Below are 25,117 nucleotides of genomic sequence, written 5' to 3'. Positions count from 1 at the left end.
AGATATATCATCTTCCTGGGTGTAATTGTACTTGGTCCAGAACTGGAAGTTGCATAGGTTCCTGATTATGGTAATGACTGATGGAAAAAAAAAAGGGACGTTCTTGCATTGGTAGCAGAATGTAAAAACATTAATATACTTGCGGGAGAATAAATTATATAAATAGCAAAATAGTGACCCATAGTAATAAATACAATAATTTGAGTAAGGAAAAATAATAAGGTTTAATTTTTTTTGCGCACAACAGAAAAAAAAAAAAAAACAACAGGGAAAAACAATAAACAAAACTGAAAAAAACAAATGCACAGAAATAAAAATAAATAGTTGTAGATAGCACAAAAAAAAAACACTTAAATAAGGCTCATTAGTAGATCAGCTCTTACATTGCGGACGAGTTTTAGGAAAATATAAGTCAGGAAATTCCATAGTGTAACGCTCATTAAATTGTGCTGCAGTATAACTTGCTGAGCTAATGCACATTACTTGCAGCCACACTTATTATATTTATGCTACCAATAGGGCTTTCACCAATCATGACAAATCCCCATCAGAATTTAGACAGTTTTAAGAAGTCTGTTAAAAGAAATCTAGCTATTGTTTTAAGCTAATTAAATGCTGTTTGTGGCAATCAGTAGTTTAGGGTATTAATATGCACAGAGCTGATAGTGCACAATAATAAGAGCCAGCAGAAAGTAGGCATTTTAATGAGGCAATTATCCAGGGCAGCTGACGATGTCTGGCATGGGGGCACCAGGAGAAAGCGGAGTAAGTGTTGGCAGTAAAATGTGTGAATTTGAATGCAATAAAATGACATCAGATTTTTGTCTGGATATTGGACAGCCCCTGTGAGATATATAATGTTTTAAGACATCATGGAGATAAGATGTGTTCAGTAGATTTAAATGAATGTATTAAATGGGTTTGGCTGAGAGCACTAAGCAGAGCAATGCCTGGAGCCCTAGATAATGATAGATTAGGAGTGAACTGTCTAGACAGCGAGGGGGAGCATCCTGCGATTCTAACTATGAATGCATCTTACATGCCTAGCATGATGAAATATAGAAATTGATAAAATATCTAGGTACTAGGTGGTACCATAAGGACCATCCAACACATCCATTTTCACCTCCATATCTGGTGTCCAGTCAACAAATGCTCTTTTTTTACCCCTTAAAGTCACAGCACTACAGAATATAATACTACACAGTATTTACTTAGCAAAGGTGCACAGATATAAGGTCCAAATCCAGATCATCAGTCTTCTGCTCATAAAGTGTTCACAAAGTATCTGTAGAATACACTTGGTACAAGACTTTGCTTTAGAAGTGTACAATATTGAGAATACTGAGGTGGGCTTGACCAGGCTTCCAGCATTTTTTCATTCTTCCTCATGGTCTACTTGTTCTTGTGTCAACACTTTTGAAGTAGGTGGGAACAAAACAACCTGTAGCCAATCAGATCAAAAGAATATTCACAGCAACATGGAGTATGTAAGGAGACAAGTGTACTGATCTTATAAGAGGCAGTGACCTATTCTTTAGTTAGGGAGGACAGGACTGAATGACACAGGGACTGTGTTATAAAGTGAAGAGTGGATTGGTTAGAGAGAGGAGAGCGAGACAGACAGCAGAAGTAGGAGGAACATTTAGAGAGAGAGAGAGAATGACAGGAGGAGAAGCAAGAGGAGCTATTATACCGCTTTCATACTGCCGCCCCGGCAATATCCCGGGTTTTTCAAGCCGGGTTTTTGCCAGGGCTCGGAGCGTCCCAGCTCAGAAACACCATTCATACTGCACCTCGGACCCGGGAATTTCCTGGGTTGACCCCATTCATACTGCACAAGTCTGTGCCCTGGCAATTTGTGGGAGTCATCACCAGAGCAGTTATCATTGGCTGAAAACATTTTTTTTTTATTTATTTTTTTGTAATAGTCTGCTTTTCTGCTGTTTTGTCCATAAAGATGTGTGAGTGTATCTTATAAGATATTTTAGTATTTATTGTTCCATTGTATCATTTGTAAACAATCAGACATTTCTTCAGTGTTTCCACCAATTCTGTTCTGCACTGCTCACCGCTCCGTACTTTACTTTAGTCACCTATGTAAAGTATGTGCGACCTTTCGTTTGTTTCTTATAGTGTGGATGATAGAAGTAGTTGTTTCAGTCCATACTGTTTTCCTCTCAAGTTTTTTTTTCCTGGTTTTATGTATGCAGTTAATGTAAATATTGTGAGCATTACAGGTCAGACAGCCAATCAGCTTGTTTTCTGTGCAACCCGGGTTGAAAAACCCGGGTTGCACCATTCATAGTGCAGGCAACCCAGGTCCGACCCGGGAATCACCCAACCCGGGATTTTTGACTTGTACCGATCATACTGCACCAAGACCCGGGTCGTTTGAGCTCGCCCCGGCAAAAACCCGGGATTTTGGTGTAGTATGAATGGGGTATTAGTGAGAGGAGGAAAGCGAGACTGACAGGAGAAGAGGAGCTGTTAGTGAGATAAGGAAAGCAAAATTGACAGTAATTGAAGTAAGAGCAGCTGTTAGTAAGAGGAAGAAAGCGAGACTGACAGGAGAAGTGAGAGGAGTGGTTAATGAGAGGAGGTAAGCAAGACCGAGAGGAGATGCAAGAGAAGTGGTTATAGAAAAAGGTAGCGAGTCAGGTAAAACCAGTGGGCCCGACATACGGCTGTTTGTGTAGTGTATCTAGCATGATTTCACACTGCACATGCCCAGAAACCAAACTTATGTATCTGTACACAATTGCATGTAGTTCATATCCGTATGAATCCGACACAACCCTTATGACTTGAGAGGTGGAACAGGAGAGGTAAAGGGAGGACTAACATAGGCCATGTACAGTAAGGGCCTGTTCATGCAGATGCGGCCCATTCAGATTATGTGTTTATCATGAAGTATGCTAGTTTTCAGCTGTATACACCTGCTACAGGGCAGGAGTAACTGCTGGATGATGGTGATGACCGACACAGCATAGCTATAAAAATTACACATACACATCTCATTAACTGTATGCATTTGAAATATATTTTCAAAGAGTTAATTAAGGTGATTTCAAATTATTCCTGAAGCAAGAAAGAAATTATATTTTAATTCTTTGTAAATTATTTATATCGTTAGCAGAGATATACATACATACACACACATATATATATATATATATATATATATATATATATATATATATATATATATATATATATATATACACATACACATACATACACATACATACATATACACACACATATATACATACATACCCCACTACTGAGGTATTTGAGGCTTTCAACAAAGACAGAGAGAGAAAGCACCAAGAAGTGTGAGTGACTGACAGGATGGACTGCCTATGCCACCCTGTCTGCTGTTTCTGGGAACCGGATGGACTTACTTTGCCAACGTTCCTTTTCGGTATCCCAAATGCGCCCTCTTGCTGTAGTAGGAGGGGCTTACAAGTGTTGTCACCACTGGACTCCTTACCGGCATCCAGTACCGGGTTTCTTCGGGGTGACTGACGATGCTAGCGCACCCGGTTACTGGTGTACCTGGGCTGGTACCCCTGACCTCCTCCTATAGTTTAGGGTTGCTGTAGATGGTTTCCCCTCTGGCCTAGTACACTGGGCAGAGCTGCTGGGTAGCAGGCAGTGGTACTGGGTGCATACCTCAGAACAGCCAGGAACGGATTAGAGTTGGGTCGAATCTGTAGGTCACAGGATAGAGAAGTTTCCAAGCAGGTCTATGAAGCAAGTGATGTTTATATGCAGTCACACTGATTGAAGGCATCAGTGCTCAGGTCAAATGATACAAGAAGAACAACTTTTAATACAAAACAGAGCCTTTTTTGTACACATTTGAGACTTGTCTTAGCAGGAGGTAATCCGTCCTCCTATCCCTTTAACCAATCTGGACTGATTCATGCAGCCTGCACGTGAATCAGCCCAAAGAGTTTAACACCTTTAACATTGCTGCTAGTGGCAGGGGGAGTATACTCCTCCCCCTGTCCACGAGCTGCCAGGGAGAAGGGGGCTCAGCCCACTCTCCTCCCCTGGTGTCTCTCTGTCTGGGGCGAGAGATTTATCTTTTAAATCTCCCGCCAAAACTGACTTCCAGGGATTGGGCACCAGGCTCTGGCTCTGCTCCCTGGCTGAAAATAGTACCAGGGAAGAGCAGCCAGATCCCGGGGCAGCAGTCCCTGCCATGTCGCTAGTTGAAGCTATTTGAGCACTAACTAGGGACTTGGCGCTGCACCTCCTGGACCTATTTTCTTCCAGGAGGCTGGTTGTTAAGCCCCTCCCGCAGCAACTGAAGCTGGTTGCCGGGGGGGTGAAGGGGATCCAGGGCTGCCTCTGCAGCCCCAGCACAGGGTAAGTATTTTTTCTTTATTTTACACATATACACTGCAATAGCCATTTAAAATACACATTGCACATTATTACATTTAATAATATGCATAGTTACACTCTCGGCGTCTAGCGCCGGGAGTTACCCCATTCAGCGCTGAGCGCCAGTTCTTTACCGGCGCTGCTGCGCCTACGCATACATTTCACATTTAAAATTACATTTTTACACTGCCCGTGCCGGGGTTCAACCCTTTCCCTGCTGCAGCGCTGGGTGCTTGCTGTCCATACCATCCACACCTCACCTGGTTAGAACTACACACCCTTTGAGGACAGTGCCCCTCCCATTTCCTCTTCTACTCCTCCCCGTACCTATCTCTCTACTCAGCCGCAGGGTTGACTTAATCTAGGTCTTCTGCTACCTACAGATAACGACCCCTTGACCTGTGTATACAGTAAAATGCTTTGAGTTGGTATCATGGTAATATGTTATTGCTGGTGGATATCCACCAGGAGCATTTGAAAGACTGTACCACTTTCAATAAAAACAGAGGGTACGGAGTAGGGAGAGCAAGGAGTCAAATCAGAGATAGCAACAACCTCGGACAACAGGAGCGACTTTGGGGACAACTGAGAAAAAGTGTCAAAACGAATGCCAAGGTTTCCTCATTAGAACCTTTAAGGAACAAGCTTACCCAAAATAGGAGGTAAATTTATAAAAATGTTAATTGCTGTGATATTCATCAATTCCGAGATTTAACCAGTAGAATTTTAGCCAAGTATTAATTAATATATTTTGCATTGTGTCACACCTAGAACCTTACAGAATATTAGTGATGTATATCATCTGTTATATTCCTGTGTGTTCCAGATTGATCCCCTTTTCTAAACCTTCTCCCCACTCTTCCCTAAATGAGTGTTTCTGTTCCCTTGGAGTCCAGATCTGGCAGTCTCTGTGTCTGTGTCTGTGTCTCTCTCTCTCCCCTCCCCCCCCCCCCCCCCCCAGAGAAAAGGAGCAGATTAGCCTGACAGATCACCTCTTATCAACATCATAAGAGGAAGAGGATATAACACACTTTTTATTTTTGTAGTCCCTCGTGTCTCTCACCACCTTTACCTTGTGTGTGCCTCTATAGCTTAATTAGGTCTATCTGTAGGCAGTGGTAAGCAGCTTCTAGGGCAGTGAGGCCTCTTAGCCAGCAGTTCACCTGGAAACGATGTTTCCAGCACAGTCCTGTTGGTTTGCTATGGCATCATGCCATTGGCATGTCACCACGTAAGCAAAGGCATGACACACTGACCAAGTCCTCCTACTCATGTCATGCACCTGTTTGGAGACTCCTAAGGGGCAAAGCTTTAAATGAATGTTGCAGTGCAGACCACTTACTGGAACGGATGGTGGCAGTTTTGTTGATCTACTTGCTGTGAGTACACAAAGGAGGGGTGCAACGTTAATTTCAGATGTGAGGATGTGCAAGGGAAGGAGAGAAAGGTAACTGGAGAACAAAGAGATAAAGCAAGAGAACAGAAATGTAAGAAAGAAAGGAAGGGAAGTGGGAGAGTGAAACAAAAATAATTTAAAAGGATTTAATTACATCTATCTGAGAGGAAAACAACTGAAGGAAGAGGAGTGTGCAAAAGAGAGAGAGTACAGAGGAGAAGAAGAAGAGACACACCAGAGCGAAAACAGCAAAATAACTAATAGATAGTTATAGTATAATATCACTTGTTGGAGAGAACCTACAGATTTAAGAAAATGATACAACCGTTGCTGGAAGCCTCTGCTATACACTGCCTTTTGCATTGTGGTTGACATTTAGCACAACAGCCTGAGTTGAGGAACATTTAGAGATCCCTTAAGCAGGTTTCACTGCTAAACGTTTGGTTTTCAGTGTCTTGTGAAAAGCGAGTTTGGGTGTTCATGTGTTATACCTATAGACTTGTGCTGAAGAAAAACTATAATAATCTGTAAATTTATTGTTACTGGTTAAGTCGTCTTTGCTACCACAAATTATGGTTACTTATGTGTACATACTTTATAGTGCAAGACATGGATGTTTGACAGTGTGCTCCCCGTGGGATAATAAAAGCCGGCATTTGCAGTTGCATCACGCTGTGTCTTGATAGACGCAGACGGCACTTTTTTACCCTGTTCAAAGGAAGTATTTTCATGGCAATAAACTGAGCGGCATGTAAAAATCCACATGTCTGTTCGCACTCCGTTTCTGTTTAGATGAGATGCCTTTGAATAACCATGTGTATATATCTTAAAGCAGGTTCTCTCAACCTTTTTAGATCACATACCCCTGTATAACTGCAAACAATTAACATATCATGGCCATATAGCGCAGACATCTGGATATTCTACCCCGATTAAAATGCAGTTGTGCAACATTTGTTGCTGCAATTTGCCACATTATAGAAACGCAAGTGGGACCTGAGAAATTCTGCCGCAGCAAACTGTATAAACGTTGGATGAAGGTTTATCATTGGGAATGGTCACGCCCTGAGGTTATATATTGAATCCTCACTACAAATATCTAACATGATGAAATTGCAGTAATTGCAGCTACCCAGAATCCTTAAATCCTAGTCTTAAACAGTGGATTTACACCTCTGACATTCATCGCTGAGCAAGGTTGGAAGTGAAGCTGCGAAATCCCGATGGATAACACCAAAGCAATCTCTAAATTTAGCATTAAAGAAGGCAAGTGGCTTATGCTCCTCGGCCAAGGATAACAAGCCTCCAGACAAGTACTAACACTCCAGGAAATCAAAGCTCTCCTTCAGTAAATTTCCTGGCTATTTTTAAAGGTGATTTTTGTTAACACCACAGTGGTGGTTAACACTCCTCCGTGTGACTGATTTTTGCCTCAGTTGCATTACTCACCCCTGACATGGTGCAGATAACGGATCTACGGAATTAAGGGGATTCCATTACATAAACAAAGCCTTCCACAATTCCATTGAGAGCTATGAGTAATGTTTGTTTCTACGTGAAAAAGATACAGAGCAATTTCACAATCCGCAGAAATAAAAACATATTTGGCTAGCTACAAATCATACCGCTCTTCAGTAATGGGCCTGTAATATTGCTGCAAAAAGTGATAATTATATCACAAAGTTAGTCCATACACTGTGCAAAATCTAGCACAAGCTATAAAGGTCTACGGGAAAGGAGAGGAGGACACGGATAGACATAAGTAAATAGGTCAGTTTCATTAAGATAGATATATTGTGCATGCATGGACCGACCCTGTGTGGATGGAGATTAGGCATTTGGTATGTAAATGACTCCGATACATATGCAAATTATCCCTGCAGTTCACACTGGGTAAATGGCTCCGAGCTGCTGTGTTCTGTGCAGAAGTTCTGTCATTAAAGATTCCACAAAGAAAAGAGTAAAACACCATTCTGACATCATTTCACAATTCTGCTGTGTGGTTTCCCCTATACCCTGGACCAGGTAGGGTTCTTACCAGAAAGAGGGGCTAGGGATCACTCAATAATACCATTGAACATTAATACAGTGAAACATTCCGGGATGCTTATACTTCTCTGAAATGGCATTTGACCAGAATAGTTGGGACTATGTTATTCATAGTCTCTGTCACTGGGCCCTGATGGAATTGCCTGGATCAAAATCCTGACAAAATAAAATCCTACTGCTACGGGAATGGCGTTTGGCCTCCTTCTCCTGTCCTCAGTGACACAATGCAGGATGGACCACTGTCTTCTTTAGTTTCTGTTCTCACTATAGAAGCTCCCTTTGAAAATTGAGTGTGAACTCAATCGATTCATGGTGTAGAACAGTGTTGGCTAACCTGTGACATGCCAGGTGTTGTGAAACTACAAGTCCCAGCATACCCCTCCAGCAATAATCTCCTATATATTGGCAAAGCATGCTGGGACTTATAGTTTCACAACACCTGGAGTGTCACAGGTTAGCCAACACTGGTGTAGAAGTTGGATGGACGAAGCCACTTTATTGTCACATTTGCAAATAAGGTCCAATTCTTTATACCCAGACTAGGATTACTAGATTGTGAAGAAAGGAGATATTTATTGGTAGCCGTTCACATTTTCAGATTTAAACAAAACCAAGCAATTCTACAAACAAAAGTGAACATTACTCTCCTCTATTCAATACAGTTTTACATTTAAGTAGCAGGGGAGATCCCTTAGATACTTGGCCGCTCATTTGACCTCATGCTCGAGAGATATACCTTCTTTGAGCTATTGGCAGTAACTTAAGAAATGGGACCAAACTCATTCATTCAATGTAGTTGAGCAGGCTGGAAATTAATGCAAGGAACATTCTGCCAGGTTCCAATAAGTCTTCCAAAGGTTCCCTGTTGACCTTGCAAGACTACAGAATTCATAAGTGTATGGGATACAGTCAAAGCATTATGGGCCTGGGCTTAGCCCATCCAAACCTTAACTCCAGTCAATGGCTTTTTACAGATCCTAGAGGACAGATGGGCCCTTCTGGCTCATTTTATCTTGTGGTTACCACGCACATCTTTGCCTGGAATGAGTTACAGTTTGGAGTCCTCCTGCTTGACTACGGGCATCACAGACTGCTAAAACATTGTATTACTTCATTGCCAAAACCAATTATGCCTTTTAATAATATCACACCCTTGTCAGATCGTACAAACTCCACACAGATAGGGCTATGGTAAAACTGGAACCACTGACCCCGTCGCTGTGAGGCAGCAATGCTAACCACCATGCCACCTTGCTGCCCTCTTAACAAAAAAAAAATATATATACAAAAAAAAACAAAACCAACTTCTATTTAAATTTACTAGGGTGACCGGGATACACTACAAATCAATCATCTTCGTTTGGTAAATGTCAAAACTTTAAGAAAAAAAAAATGTTCCTGGTCACATCTCAATTCTTGAGTAATAATGCAATCAATGGATGTTGGCAACTTAACGATAATGCTCTTCCATGTATGAAATCCTTCAGAACCTGACAAGACAGTAAACAGTGTACTTATAAAAAGTACAAGTATGTGCAGCATGAAGAGGTCCCTAGAATTGACAGTGTTTAAAGCAGTTGTTCGCAATCTCTCGACATCCTCTTCTTTATGGTCCTTAATCTTCCAGAGAACCATAAACTCTTTATTCTGTTCTGGTACATCTTTGACCTCCCTGCTTAATAAATGTGTATAACAATCTGCAGCATATTTTCTTTCTAATCTCTTTATTTCCAAAAATGAACGCAGAGAATGTAACTGTTCAAAAGGATAACACGTGTGTGCTTAAAAAACACAACACATGTGCATGTGGAATACATATGTGTATTCGATCTCCCCCAAACCTGGTTCAAAGATGATGCTACAGTGTGAGACTTAAAAACGTATTAATTTAAAAATAAAAAAACAAGTCAACTTGCCCCCTCCATTAGAATACCTCAGGATCTACAGACTATAAATGAATGTAACTACATAGTTTACCAGTAGACATGTAGATATAATTTTAATAAAAAGGATATTTTATATTTTTATAGTAGAAAGAGCTTGGGCGTAATATAAGACCCTTGAAAAGTTTAATTTTCTTTTTACTTTAAATAGCAAGAAACATTCCTTATAAGCGGGCATTTGATAGTCGTTTCCCTTAGCGGTCCTTCTACAAAACATTATCTCTTTTTTAAAATCTCTCTGGAGGGTGCAAAGTATGGCTGTCAATCACACTAACACAGACTCACATCATACTATGTGAAGGTAGAGGGCGAGAACGAGGGGGAGGATATATTACTGTACACAGATCAGACAGAGCTCAGAGGGGCATTCCAAAGCCTCTTCGCTCACTACATCATGTGCTATGTGACTGTTGTTGCCATGGTAGTCCATGACACTGTGTAGAATTATAAATTATTATTAACAGCCTGAAGAAACAAATCAAGGAAGAATGGTAAAATATCAAGATTCTTCTCAACTCAAATTTTTATAATGGATTGCTACTTTCATCATCATTTATTTATATAGCGCCACTGATTCCGCAGCGCTGTACAGAGAACTCATTCACATCAGTCCCTGCCCCATTGGAGCTTACAGTCTAAATTCCCTAACACACACACACACACAATGACAGAGACTAGGGTCAATTCTGACAGCAGTCAATTAACCTACCAGTATGTTTTTGGAGTGTGGGAGGAAACCGAAGCACCCAAAGGAAACCCACACAAACACGGGGAGAAGATACAAACTCCACACAGATAAGGCCATGGTCGGGAGTTGAACTCATGACCCCAGTGCTGTGAGGCAGAAGTGCTAACCACTGAGCCATTCTTATGAACCTTTACTAGAAAACAAACCTGATGAGTTGGGATGGTTTGGTACACAAGAGGTGAATACAGGCTTTAGGGGCAGCGATTCTGCTTAATGTAGAAACAATGTGAAAACGTATATTAAATATCCTTCTTCTAATAGGGCTTAATAATTGCGATTGATCTGCCAAAATGACGCGATTCGCAGAGCCCCCGCCCTCTCACACCCACCTCTACACAGACTCCCGGAGGCCAATCGTTAAAGGTTGGCAACTATGCTAATATACCATGACACAACCTGGAGTGACCGTATTACACAGCAGAATACAATATGCCAGAACTGAGGCCATTGTCACTGAAACAGGGTAAACTGTAAAACAATCTTCTCTTAATTAAAAACAAAGACATTTGTTCCCTCTTTCAAGAAGACTGCAAAAGCAATTCAACGACCAAGGACAACACAGCAAAGCCTCCAACTGCAGAAACCCAGGCTGGACATGAGGGGGCATCAAACAAACACACTGCTATGTGTATACAGTAAGGGGACAATTAACATAAAATGAAATTAATAATGTTTCACAAAGGAGAGGAACTAGGCAGATACACAATTTCTACATTAATGGTGAACATCGCTCGCTCCACGGAATAGATCACCCAACTCGAGGAAACGTAGAATTAGAAATCCTATAATCGGTTATATAAATACATTTTAGTTTCCACTTAAAGTGTCCCTGCCACCAATGCACAGTGGAGAAAGTCACTATATGAGCTGATCAAATTATCATGAGAACGCCACCAAAAGATCCATAGAATTGATAGGCCACATTCTCGTGATCACTGGTTCAGCCAGAAAGTGGCTGCTACCGCTCTGCGTGGGAGACACGGTCACTTTAGTGTCTTCATCAGGTATGGTACAATGACCAGAGTTAAGTAATGGGAGAGTGATTGATTCTGCTACATAGGAATTGCTGAGGAGCTGCTGCACACAGAATCATGGCTTTGTGCAGAGCCGTAACTTAGAATTCTAGCGCCTGGGGCGAGAAAGACAAATGCCGCCCCCCTAGCCCTCAATTTTAACCAAATTAACCTAAAATATTTCTAAATTGCGCCCCCCTTCAGCGTTGCGCCCTGGGCTGTCGCCCCTGTCGCACAGCCCTAGTTACGGCCCTGGCTTTGTGAATGATCACATATTCTCTGTACAACACTGCGTAGTATGATTGGCACTATATAAAAATATACAATAATACAGAAAAATGCTATGCCAAGCTTGCCTTTCCCACCTAAGCCAGTTATACAATATGTAGTCCGTGTAAAGCAATAAACAAAGTGAAATCACATGACTATGCTTAACGCTCATGTATACCTGGTAATAAAAAATGAAAAAAAATCACTATTTAACAATTTGTATTTTAATGTGTTACTTTTTCAAACAGAAAAGCTGCAAATACAGAAAGAGTCACATTATCACAAGAACCTTCTTAAATCACACTTACTCCAAGTGTCCATCAGCAACCAATCTCATCCTCAAAACACATTCACTGCCTGGAGGAACACATGTGAAATACCCTGAACACTGTTTAATTATTCACCCAAATATTTAATTCCCAAATGCAGATTCCAAAAACCCTTGATGATTGAATGAGATGTGTAGAGGAAAATACATCCCAAATATTTAAAATATGTGACAATGGAAACTAGAGATCATTCTGTAAGGCGGATTGAAAAGTGACAGCGAGTGAACAGACACATTTTACACTCTGACTATGTGCCAGAAAACACCCTGAGATTTGACACTGAGATGTGTGAAAAAGCTAAGAGTGTTGCGCTTAAAGACTACATCAACCGTTACTGTAAAGTAAAGAAAATAAAGAGAAAGTCAGGGAGAACGGGATACATACCGAGCCCAGATGTGTTAATGGATTTAACAGACTTTTTCATCTTGTAGAGAATGGTGCGATCCACATCCAGGGCCTGTGACAAAAATGGAAACCATTAGGTAAGTACAGGCAACAAGGTCCCTTAATGCAGTAAAAGTGAGAAAGCAGCCAGTCCGAGACAGTGTGGTCAGCAGTATAATTATAGATCATAAATTGTTTTCAGTGCAGAAAGATAATCAATAGGACACTTTCAATTAACTCTGTGGTAGGAAGACACTTAAGAGTCTGAAAGAGGGATATTTATTTATAGGTTACAGAGTATTAACACAACCATACAGTACACAAGAGACCGGCTGCCAGAGAGGACGCACTGAGAGCTAGAAGTACCATAACACAACCATACAGTACACAAGAGACCGGCTGACTAAGAGGACTCACTGAGAGCTAGAAGTACCATAACACAACCATACAGTACACAAGAGACCGGCTGCCAGAGAGGACGCACTGAGAGCTAGAAGTACCATAACACAACCATACAGTACACAAGAGACCGGCTGCCAGAGAGGACGCACTGAGAGCTAGAAGTACCATAACACAACCATACAGTACACAAGAGACCGGCTGACTAAGAGGACTCACTGAGAGCTAGAAGTACCATAACACAACCATACAGTACACCAGAGACCGGCTGCCTAAGAGGACGCATTGAGAGCTAGAAGTACCATAACACAACCATACAGTACACAAGAGACCGGCTGCCGGAGAGGACCGAGAGCTAGAAGTACCATAACACAACCATACAGTACACCAGAGACCGACTGCCTAAGAGGACTGAGAGCTAGAAGTACCATAACACAACTATACAGTACACCAGAGACCGACTGCCTAAGAGGACCGAGAGCTAGATGTACCATAACACAACCATACAGTACACCAGAGACCGGCTGTCTAAGAGGACGCACTGAGAGCTAGAAGTACCATAACACAACCATACAGTACACCAGAGACCGGCTGTCTAAGAGGACTGAGAGCTAGAAGTACCATAACACAACCATACAGTACACCAGAGACCGGCTGCCAGAGAGGACTCACTGAGAGCTAGAAGTACCATAACACAACCATACAGTACACCAGAGACCGGCTGCCTAAGAGGACTGAGAGCTAGAAGTACCATAACACAACCATACAGTACACCAGAGACCGGCTGCCAGAGAGGACTCACTGAGAGCTAGAAGTACCATAACACAACCATACAGTACACCAGAGACCGGCTGCCAGAGAGGACTCACTGAGAGCTAGAAGTACCATAACACAACCATACAGTACACCAGAGACCGGCTGCCGGAGAGGACTCACCGAGAGCTAGAAGTACCATAACACAACCATACAGTAGAGAGGATGCACTGAGAGCTAGAAGTACCATAACACAACCATACAGTACACCAGAGACCGGCTGCCAGAGAGGACTCACCGAGAGCTAGAAGTACCATAACACAACCATACAGTAGAGAGGATGCACTGAGAGCTAGAAGTACCATAACACAACCATACAGTACACCAGAGACCGGCTGCCTAAGAGGACTCACTGAGAGCTAGAAGTACCATAACACAACCATACAGTACACCAGAGACCGGCTGCCTAAGAGGACTCACTGAGAGCTAGAAGTACCATAACACAACCATACAGTACACCAGAGACCGGCTGCCTAAGAGGACTCACTGAGAGCTAGAAGTACCATAACACAACCATACAGTACACCAGAGACCGGCTGCCTAAGAGGACTCACTGAGAGCTAGAAGTACCATAACACAACCATACAGTACACCAGAGACCGGCTGCCTAAGAGGACTCACTGAGAGCTAGAAGTACCATAACACAACCATACAGTACACCAGAGACCGGCTGTCTAAGAGGATGCATTAAGAGCTAGAAGTACCATAACACAACCATACAGTACACCAGAGACCGGCTGTCTAAGAGGATGCATTAAGAGCTAGAAGTACCATAACACAACCATACAGTACACCAGAGACCGGCTGTCTAAGAGGATGCATTAAGAGCTAGAAGTACCATAACACAACCATACAGTACACCAGAGACCGGCTGCCGGAGAGGACTCACCGAGAGCTAGAAGTACCATAACACAACCATACAGTAGAGAGGATGCACTGAGAGCTAGAAGTACCATAACACAAACAAATATACACCACATAACAAAACCTTTTATAATAAATTGAAACAAATTTGCATGGAACATTGGTTAACTCTAGTGCAATCACGTTTCCTTTTAACTTTATATATTTAAATTTATATTACAAAAGTTAATGTCCATTTGTAAAAGGAAAAATAATTCTAGACCTGCTATACTTCTATTGGTTGATAACTAAACTCTGAAATTAATTTCAACACATTTCATCCTAATGTATGACATTTCCTACTAAACTAAATGCAATCCTGACAACTCTAAACATCTTATTAAATACCCCAAAAATAAACCTGGAAAATAGAACCCTTTGGCCCCATGACCCCACTTGCGATGTTACACTCAGGACTGCAGCAGCGTTACTGTTTTTTCAATACCGCCTTCTCCATTAATGATATCAGTCTCACCAGAAAACGAGTGAAACGTACCTAATGGATCCAATGGGACTATTCTGAAAACCATTGTACATGGAATATCTATAAAACCATCCACATGAATGAGATGGGATATTTTCAGCAGAGAGTGGAATGTGCTATGATTTGAACATTTCTATGCCAGGCATCACATAACTTTCCAGAGAACTCTATTTGAATGGGCACTATATCTCTTGCGCTACTTGGAAAGCTGAGCACAATAAAATGCATTTATAAAATGTCCAATTATATTCTCCAGCCTCAGAGGACAGCTCATATGCAGTACATGTCACAGACGTCAGCTACTTATCACTCTGACTGAGGCTTGCATTTGCCTGGCAGCCCGTTACACAATTACAAGGAGGAAAGACATTTACTAACCACTCCAAACCCCTGCTCAAGGTTTTAAAGATATTATTAACATTTGCCAGATTTTATGACACAAAAGGAAATTAAAAAAAAAAAAGAAAAGAAAAACTGATTGACAAACAAATGGTAAAACCAAATTAATAATAATAAATAATAATAATATTAATCACACTAGGGGTCATTTACTAATGAAACACACTGATAGCAACCAATTAGCTTTCATTCATTATTATTATCTTTTATTTATAAGGCGCCACAAGGCTTCCACAGTGCTGTATATAGTGGGTAGGAACACACAACGAAATGACAAGTACACACTGATAAGAACAAAGGGTATGTAGGCAGAATAATAAGTGGATGTAATGAACAGAACAGATCATACAAAACAATTCAGCTTAAGCTAAAACATGGCCAGAAAGGGGACAAAGGGCAGACATGAGACATGGGGTCTAGAGGACCCTGCTCCAGAGCTTACATCTATTGCAAATTAGACAGAGGGACCAAATGCTCGGTTGGTTGCTATTACACTATTTCAAATGAGGGCACCCCTTACAAGATATTGACTTTAGCTCAGACACTATACCTACTACACTACAGAAAATGGGAAGGGGGGGGGGGGGGGGGGGAGAATACATACAAAAGCGGATATGAGAGAAAAAGTGGCATCATTTTTTCCCCCAGAAGACTGGTCAGCGAGGTATTGCAATGTTATGTAAATATTTCACACACTTATTTGGTAGATGCATTAGAAACATTCCCCCCCCCGCTATTGAATCACATCCTGGAGACTGCTGGGTTATAAAAGTGACCCCTAATTTGATGTGGTAGGGTGTGTAGTAAACCTTGTGTGTATTTTATGCAAATAATACAAATGTTGCTATTCTGGAAAAGTAGGTGAAAAGAAAACCTGTAAGATAGAAAGTGTTTTGTTTTAGAAAGTAAAATATACATGAACATATTTACTGTTCACTTTATTTTACTACAAAAACATTTTTTGACATTTTTGGGTAGTTGTCAGGGTTATGGTAGTTGTGGAAAACATAAGGTCCACTGGAAAAAAAACAAAAAAAAAAACAAGACATGATTTGTGTGGGTGCTGCACAGAAAAATGACTAATACTGAAACTGGAATGTGACCAGACCAAGAAGTATAAAAATATGCTCCGCTCGGGGGATGAAAAAAGCCTCAGCCACCAAGGGGTTAAGCAGCCATGTCTGAAAGTAGAATCTGGGGACAATTCCGCAGATCCTGGGCAGAAAAGGTGATGATGTAGCCGCTTAGTAGAAAGAGGAACGTGTGTCAGAAGTTACAGAGGCAGGGGGCTTGTATTATTGTTGTACCTGTGTCAGACCTGTCAGTGGGAGATGGAGAGCTCAGTGTTAAGCTGTGTGACGCTTTGTGTCCTGTACCTATAGCACAGAGGAAGTTCTAGAATGTTGTTAGCACTTCTATATCACATATTTAATCAAATTATGATGTATTTATGCCAGCACCAATATATAAATAGCCAGCAGACCTCTGGCGCTACTTAGACACCAACATCTGACAGGAAAAGTACACTGTGATTCATCAAATGTCGTTATATTAGATGCTCAAGATAAGATGTACATTTGAAACATCATGTACTGTTGTATGAATGTATTTATCAGAGACTATAGAGTGCATACATTATTGTAAACACATCTACATATACTAACCGATAAAGTGGATAATCTGAGGGAAGACTGAGTTATATAATGCCTTAAGAACCACTGGTTCAAGTAGTAAAACTTGAAGTAAAACTTAACAAAAAATATAATTTTATTTCAAGTGAACAACCTCTGTCAAATTTAATCAGTTGCTAAAAAGTTGGTAACAAGTGTGGAGTGAAGTTAACCGTTATTGTTAAAGTACAATTTGGAAGATGAAAGCAAATTACTATGAGCTGCAGCATGTTTTCTTCACAGTTACATGTGAAACAGTTTTCCAAAATACCCCACAAAGTTAATATAATATGAATAACTATCCTACACATGGTAACCTTTTTGAAAAAAAAATAGTGTCAGTCTATAATTAATAATTATATATGGTTTCCTCATATATGTACACATCTGCCAAGAAGATGGTCTAACCTGTGCAGATTCTAGGTTATATTAGAAGGCTTTAGAGCAAGAGGTTGTCATGGTGGAAAGCAAATATTTCAAGTAAACAATAATGCGTGTCATGAAAGAACATGATCTGACTAAAATTAACTTAATCCAAACATATTAAGATCAGGGCAAGAATCCTACTGTTGATAATCTAGGTTGGGCAAATATTTGTTAAGGAAGAGACTGACTAAATGTTCACAGATGGATGGAAATCTGGATTTGGACCAACAAAGCAGAAGTATGGCTTCAAAATGTTTATAAAATATGACTAAACAGTGAATTTGAAGGATCCCTTAAATGATGATCTACACACACAGTGGAGGCAGCCATTTTGTGGGATAGATTTACATTTCATTTTCTCACAGATTTAAAAAAAAAACCATACAACTGAAATTTGACTTTTGTTCACCGACCAAAATACATAGGGGTATTCAATTGTTAGCGTTAACGGAAAAAAACGAGCGCTCAAAAAATCTTAGCGGTAATACGGTAATTTCTCACGTAATTTCAGCTGCGGCGAGCTGAAATTCCGCGAGTAAACTACCGTATTAACGCTTTTCGCGCGCAATATTACCGTATAAACGGTAATATTTTTTGAGCGCTCGTTTTTTTTCGTTAACGCTAACAATTGAATACCCCCATAAAGTCATACATGCTATGGAGTCACAGATTCAATTAGCTGCAAGGCGATGAGTCTCTGGAACAAGTAGCGGAGACACATAGCGTCAGAGTTTTTAATAAAATCTCTGCTCATTTTCCCTCTCGTCTATGGGACGCAAGGGAAAATGAGCCGAGATTTTTGTACCTCAATAGTCGGCAGTATGCGCTGCAGGACATCGAGGGGATGGCCGGCGGCACTCTTTCTAATGGATTCTTGAAACGGATTTAAAATCATTTGCTGTTTCAGCCCTCTATGATTTATTCTGGAACATTGTTCCCAGCATCCACTATCTCTCAGTAAAACACAGAGATGAATTATTAGAAGGACATTTGTAGCAGTAACCTGGGGTGAGCAAAGTAAAATCACTGCAAGGTTGTATGTAGACTGAGTTTTGCAGCAGAAGAGATGAGAACTTCTAGAGATACAAGCTTAGATAATTCCCTTTCATATTGTATTTGTAAGTTTGTATGTTTCTGAAATAATACTTTATAGAGCTGGGATGATAACCATCAATTCATGCTGGTGTGTGATGTGATTGGGGCAGGACTGAGAACGCTTATAGTTAATGGAACAAGTTTGAAATAATCACTCAGTCCTAACATGAGTCCAGAACCATCCCATTCAAATTCTGTCGAACACAATAAACCTGGAGAGATGTTACTGCTATTCATTGCAAGTAAAAGGCTTTATACATAATACACTTAGGTACTCATGGATGCATTTGGTGCCTAAACATAAGCAGAAAGGGACACAGGCATGAAAAAGCACGTTTACCTGTATATGTATCCATGTATACGCACCAGGTGTACGTCAGGAGTAACAAGTGTGTACACTTACGCTGCACAATAGAGGAGAGATAGCACAGAGAAGTGGCTTGATAGGCTTAGTTGTAAATGTGAAAGTTGCATTACACTATTTGTACACAATATAATAATGTAACAAAGTGTCACATACACGAGGGAGAATAGGGTATCAATATGATTTCTACATAAATGACAGTCTCATGTTCCATATAAATATCATATAAATGAAATTCCATCAAAAATAAAAAACTTGATGATTTCCCCTCTTTAAAAAAGTTAAATGGAAATATTCCAAATGAAAATCTAAATTAAGAAAAGCGATTGCGCTACATTATAGCAGCCATACTAAAGCATTCCTCACAACTGTCCCGTAATCCTGCTCTGTGGCCCACAATATGGGCGGAGCTTAACAAGGAAGTGGGTGGAGTTTTGCATAAATATGTCAATTTGTGGGCGAAGTATGGCCAGATCAGGGATGGGGCTTATTTTTTTGCACTTTAGGGATTCTAAACGTTGAGAGGTAACTGAAGACTTAAATACTATCCGCTAGGTAGGTAAACATGCCTGTAGCCCTCCTATGCTCGCTCACCTTGCCCTTCTCCATTTGCAAGAAGTCGCAAGGCTAAGAAGCAAAGAAATTTACAGATGGACGTATGCACGGGTTTATTTAGTGTGCAAGCGCAGTAATTATTTTATGCAGATAAAACAGACATGCGTCCAACTCTACAGGAGTCTTTTAGCGTGTGGGACTTGGTTGGGTGTCCTAGTGACACTTTAAACAAGAGACGCGTTCCACAGTGGATACAAGAGAATTATGACTGACTCAGGGGGGTTCCAGACATGGAAAACAAGATGAAGCGTTGGAGCCTGTGGCTCAAATACCACCCAAAATAAATGGTAGTTCTAATCCACCTCGAGCACTTCTACATGACCTTTAATTAATTAGCATGCATCACTTAGTAGAATCAGTATACAAATTCCACTCATAAGAAGCATTTTAGTACACAACTGTATTAAATTAACGCATTGCTTTTTATTCTTTACATGAAGGGACTCATCTGTAGGTGTAGATTGTCTTTTATGGCCGTTATTCATTAAACTGTAGAACAATTTTAAAATAAACTCAAACAGTAGTGTTTTTGCCTTGGTATAACAGACTACACTATTCCAGTCAGTGAGCTAAGTTTTGCGCCTCTTGACCATTACATTAAAGGGTTCTAACAAGATCACTCGAAACCAGATCTAATATTTACGTATTGTTCCTTGTAGCTACCAACAGAGCCGATACTGTAATTTTCATTCTTCACTCAAGTAATAGATCAGAAAAGTCAAAATTACCAGTTTTTCCTTCCCAGAGGCATTGAAGAGGGTGTGTGAGGTAAAAAAAAATAAAAAAATAGTTAAGAGCAGGAATTTAAAGATTCTCAGTACAGCCAACAGGAATGGCAAAAAAACAACAACACGGCTAAAGATCAATGTATCTCCAGAAGTCAGCTGCTGTGTGTGCACAGATCAGTGTACATGTGTAAGAGTACAACAAACAGTAAACGATCCTCAATGCAGCAGATCATATCAACCTTGATTATTATTGGAGGCATTAGTGACCTACATTCATGTTAGCGCTCACTGTTACTAACCGCAGAATATGCGGCCACATAGGGCATTTAATTTTGCACAGATGCACATCTAGCATAGGGGCTGTTTGGAAACTGCCTCTGTGCAGGCAGATGCAGAATAGCAGGCCCAGCTGAAAGGGCACATGACCAAATGAAAGAAAAAAAAAAAAAAAGTAAGATCATTACCTCATACTACTGCCTAGTATTACTCAGATACCACCCCTTTCGTCTATACATGTTCCTCCTACAATACTGCTCAGTGGAGCCTCATTTTCAGCTTGAATACATTGGGCACGATTCATCAGGGCACACAAAACAAATGTATTGTGCGTTTAAAATAAAATGCATGTAAATCAGGCATATACATGTCCATATTCAACAAGAAGCAGATATAAAGACACGCCTGGTCAACTCTGCTTTAACAGACAATGCTCTGCAGGATACGTTCAGAACATATTTCAAATATAAAGCATACTTACTCTTCCGCGGTCAGGTGACCAGTGCAGAAGGGGGCATAGTGACGCCATCACCTTACCATAGCCCTGTCCTCTGCTATGAAATGTCAAAATTCACAGAATTGCAAAGCGGGACTTGATGACTCGATTAAGCCCCGCCTCCACCAACACCCAGGAGGATGCCTATTCTTCCGGGAGGACTTCCCGAAAATTGGGAACCTCCAGGAAGAACCCGGGAGAGTAAGCAAGTATGATAAAAAGTCACAAAAGAACGCACAGAAAAAAAAAAAAAAAATATCTGTTAAAAAATCTAGTAATATACAGAACATTTAAAAAAAAAAGTTTGTTTTTCTTTTTTAATCTTCAATAAAATACATTAGGATGTTATGAATGTCTACTGAACATAAAATGCATTTTTACAGCTGCTCCTAATTGCAAACATGTTGTAGCATACCTAGTTGGCACTTGCACCAGCTTCCGTTCTGGTGTAAGTCATATGACATAACAAAGTACATTTGAGATGCCCAAAGCTTGAATCAGACGCTGCTGAATGCACTCCAGATTGGCACGCACTTATCGCATATTGACTACGACCCATTCCCATCCCCGTTCCTTCCCTGAAATCATAGACTGTAGTAAGGGTCTTCTGCACTTGAAGATTAATTGAACGTTGCTGCGTTCTCTGGCATATGGTTCATTTCTGGGCATGCGCAAAGAGATTTTCCGCAAAATACGGCACGTATATCGGCATTTATGTTCCTTAATGAATCCGGCCCATTTGAGTTAGGGGACATCATGTTGTCTTGATCATATTTGTACATTTTAATGTTTTTTATTATACTGGGATTTATGTGCCTGGAAGGGGAGAGTGGAATCCCATTTAAAGTGAAGCCCAACATCCGATCTTCACCATTTCCGAAGATTTGTAAAGTCGTCTTACAGCGGAGAAAATTAAAAATAGATGTGTATCATCTGCCCCTTGAAACTCATTAAAAATCTTAGGTTATATGCAGGAGCAATATAAGCAGCACGAGTATACTGAGCCTGCATTTAGATAGGAACACTACCATCCGCCCAACTCTTCCCAGAAGATTAAAGAAAAAAAAAAAAAAAAAAAGAAGTTTGCAACCCTCCACAACCACCACCATCTTGACCAAATATATCATGTGCCTATTTTGTGCACAGGATTTAACAGACAGGGGATCACCCTGCGTTCTCCTGAGCCGCAAATGAGCCTTCACATCTAATTGCTTCAAAGACAGAGGTAGATTTACCAAAACTTACAAAAATTAAAATATGCACGTATTGCTCATAGCAACCAATCAGATTTGAGCTATTTTCTAGACTGTACCAAGTAAATGATAGCTAGAATCTGATTGGCTGCTATGGGCACCACCTCCACCTTTTCTTTTTAGCAAATCTACCTCTCGCATATCTCTAGAACACAAAAAGTTTAGATATACACCGGTGGGGAGGGGGGGATTTAAGATAATACACTGCTGTTCAAGTACATGTGTAAAAAAAAAAAAAAAATGAGCTTGAAATGTTGTATGGATTTTTTTTTTGTCTGAGAGAGTCAAAATTGGACAGTAGACACAGAAAAGATATTATATGTAAAGGGGAGATTATAAAACATGTGGAAGCTCCAATTACTTCACCCACTGAGGAGGTAAAAAAGCGGCTAATTTGACCACATGAAACATTCTGTAATCCTAGTTTAAAATTAGCATGAAAATTAGTAATTTTTTTGAAATGACTGAAATCATATGCCATTTATTAAGCTATGAAGTGATGCGATAAGATGGGCACCGCCCTGTGGCTTCACAAAGAGATGTTTGATTCTAAATGGTCGAGCAGTTTTGGGTGCAAACAGTGGTCAATTCAGGCATATACACAGCAATCACCAAAAATAATCCACAGATTTAATCACAGTAATTAATTCACATTTCCATGTGGACTACCCCAGGAAGATCCCTGTTTGATGTTTTAAAGAGAAACACAACATATGTATCTAATTTAATTTGCAAGATTGTTTGCAATTACATTTTAGATGAAACATACGTTTACATTAATAACACTGCCAACACACTATTCTCGTGTGTGTATGTATATATATATATATATATATATATATATATATATATATATCTATATCTATATCTATATCTATATCTATATCTATATCTATATCTAAACACCTCATTATATTATTATATTGTAGGCCAGCGTGACTTTAGCATTCATTACTAACACTGTAAAGCCACATCTCCACGCTTATCCTGGAACAAAACTATAGAAATTTGTTGCGTCCGATACACCCATCGCAAATTATGATTTAGTGCCTTTAAGTGCCTGATATATTTTCACATACATTTTTAAAAAAATATATATATTTTACTCTTTTATATAAAAAAACATGTTATAGATTTAATGTAATCCTATGTAACCAAAATTTCTTATTAGAACTTTTCCCTATACATTAGGCATATTTCAAACTCTATTTGGTACAATAAACAGGAGAAATAATTTGAGGAGCGGTGCCATGTGATGGAAACTCATATACAAACTACTATAAACAGCAAGTGATTCATATAGATCATCACCTATGGATTAACTTGTTGCAGTAAATCAGGATATGCAGTGGGAATTGGAACGTTTGCAGTCAGCAGGAAGGATTACGTTAGGAGATATGTGCATGATGGGTTTATCATACACAGCAGATACATGATGAATACATTCACAAGTACATACATGTTGCAGCTAACGAGCATTTCTACACATGAATACTATTATAAGGCCAAACACAGTCAAACAAAAATACAAGGCCTTTGTGGGGCTATGTTCCCATAAATGTACTATATTATTGAATCTACGTAATATGCGATGCTTAATGGCAGTGTCACTTTTGCTTCATCACTGTTGAGAATAAAACATAGTAACAAAGGCCCCAGCTATTGCCTTCACATTCAAACACATTATCCCTGCCAGGGCCCTCTCTAAACCAACCAGTAATCACACACATTATTGCAGTATCTCTGCATAGCACAGCCAGTGTCACCCCCCCCCCCACCCCCACCCCACCCCACTGCAGCAGCCATCATCACACCCACCACCACCAGGCTATAGCTGTCCGTGCCACACCCTCCCACCAGGCTATAGCTGTCAGTACCACGCCCCCCCCCACCAGGCTATAGCTGTCAGTACCACGCCCCCCCCCCACCAGGTTATAGTTGTCAGTACCACGCCCCCCCCCACCAGGTTATAGTTGTCAGTACCACGCCCCCCCCCACCAGGTTATAGCTGTCAGTACCACGCCCCCCCCCCAGGTTATAGCTGTCAGTACCACGCCCCCCCCCCACCAGGCTATAGCTGTCAGTACCACGCCCCCCCCCCACCAGGCTATAGCTGTCAGTACCACGGCCCCCCCCCCCACCAGGCTATAGCTGTCAGTACCACGGCCCCCCCCCACCAGGCTATAGCTGTCAGTACCACGGCCCCCCCACCAGGCTATAGCTGTCAGTACCACGGCCCCCCCACCAGGCTATAGCTGTCAGTACCACGGCCCCCCCACCAGGCTATAGCTGTCAGTACCACGGCCCCCCCACCAGGCTATAGCTGTCAGTACCACGGCCCCCCCCACCAGGCTATAGCTGTCAGTACCACGGCCCCCCCCCCACCAGGCTATAGCTGTCAGTACCACGGCCCCCCCCCACCAGGCTATAGCTGTCAGTACCACGGCCCCCCCCACCAGGCTATAGCTGTCAGTTTCAACTTTTTTTATTATTAAGTTAACAAAACTATAAACATCTGTTTCAGTGATGGCCACAGAAGCATTTCCTTTGCATGAGCCTGCTACTTGGTAAGCTTTTCCTTTGGTGCATGTACATAGACCTTGCTTTCAAATATTCGATTATACCTAGTCTCAAGCTTCTTTATGATGCACTATTTGTATGGAATT

At 40.8% G+C, this 25,117-nt stretch overlaps 1 protein-coding gene across 2 annotated transcripts in view; it reads right to left on the bottom strand.

Moving 5' to 3' along the window:
• ASAP2 (ArfGAP with SH3 domain, ankyrin repeat and PH domain 2) overlaps positions 1-25,117 on the bottom strand; it is a 134,834-nt gene that overhangs the window by 77,645 nt on the left and 32,072 nt on the right. For both annotated transcript variants that reach the window (XM_075201456.1, XM_075201457.1), the window contains exon 2: positions 12,531-12,603. In XM_075201456.1, the coding sequence (XP_075057557.1) occupies positions 12,531-12,603 (73 nt within the window). The remainder of the gene's footprint in view (positions 1-12,530; positions 12,604-25,117) is intronic.

The sequence above is a fragment of the Mixophyes fleayi genome, chromosome 3 (assembly GCF_038048845.1).
Source record: "Mixophyes fleayi isolate aMixFle1 chromosome 3, aMixFle1.hap1, whole genome shotgun sequence".
NCBI classification, from domain to species: Eukaryota; Metazoa; Chordata; class Amphibia; order Anura; family Limnodynastidae; genus Mixophyes; species Mixophyes fleayi.
The sequence above is the reverse complement of the archived record's forward strand: the minus strand, read 5'-3'. Positions and strand labels throughout refer to the sequence as shown.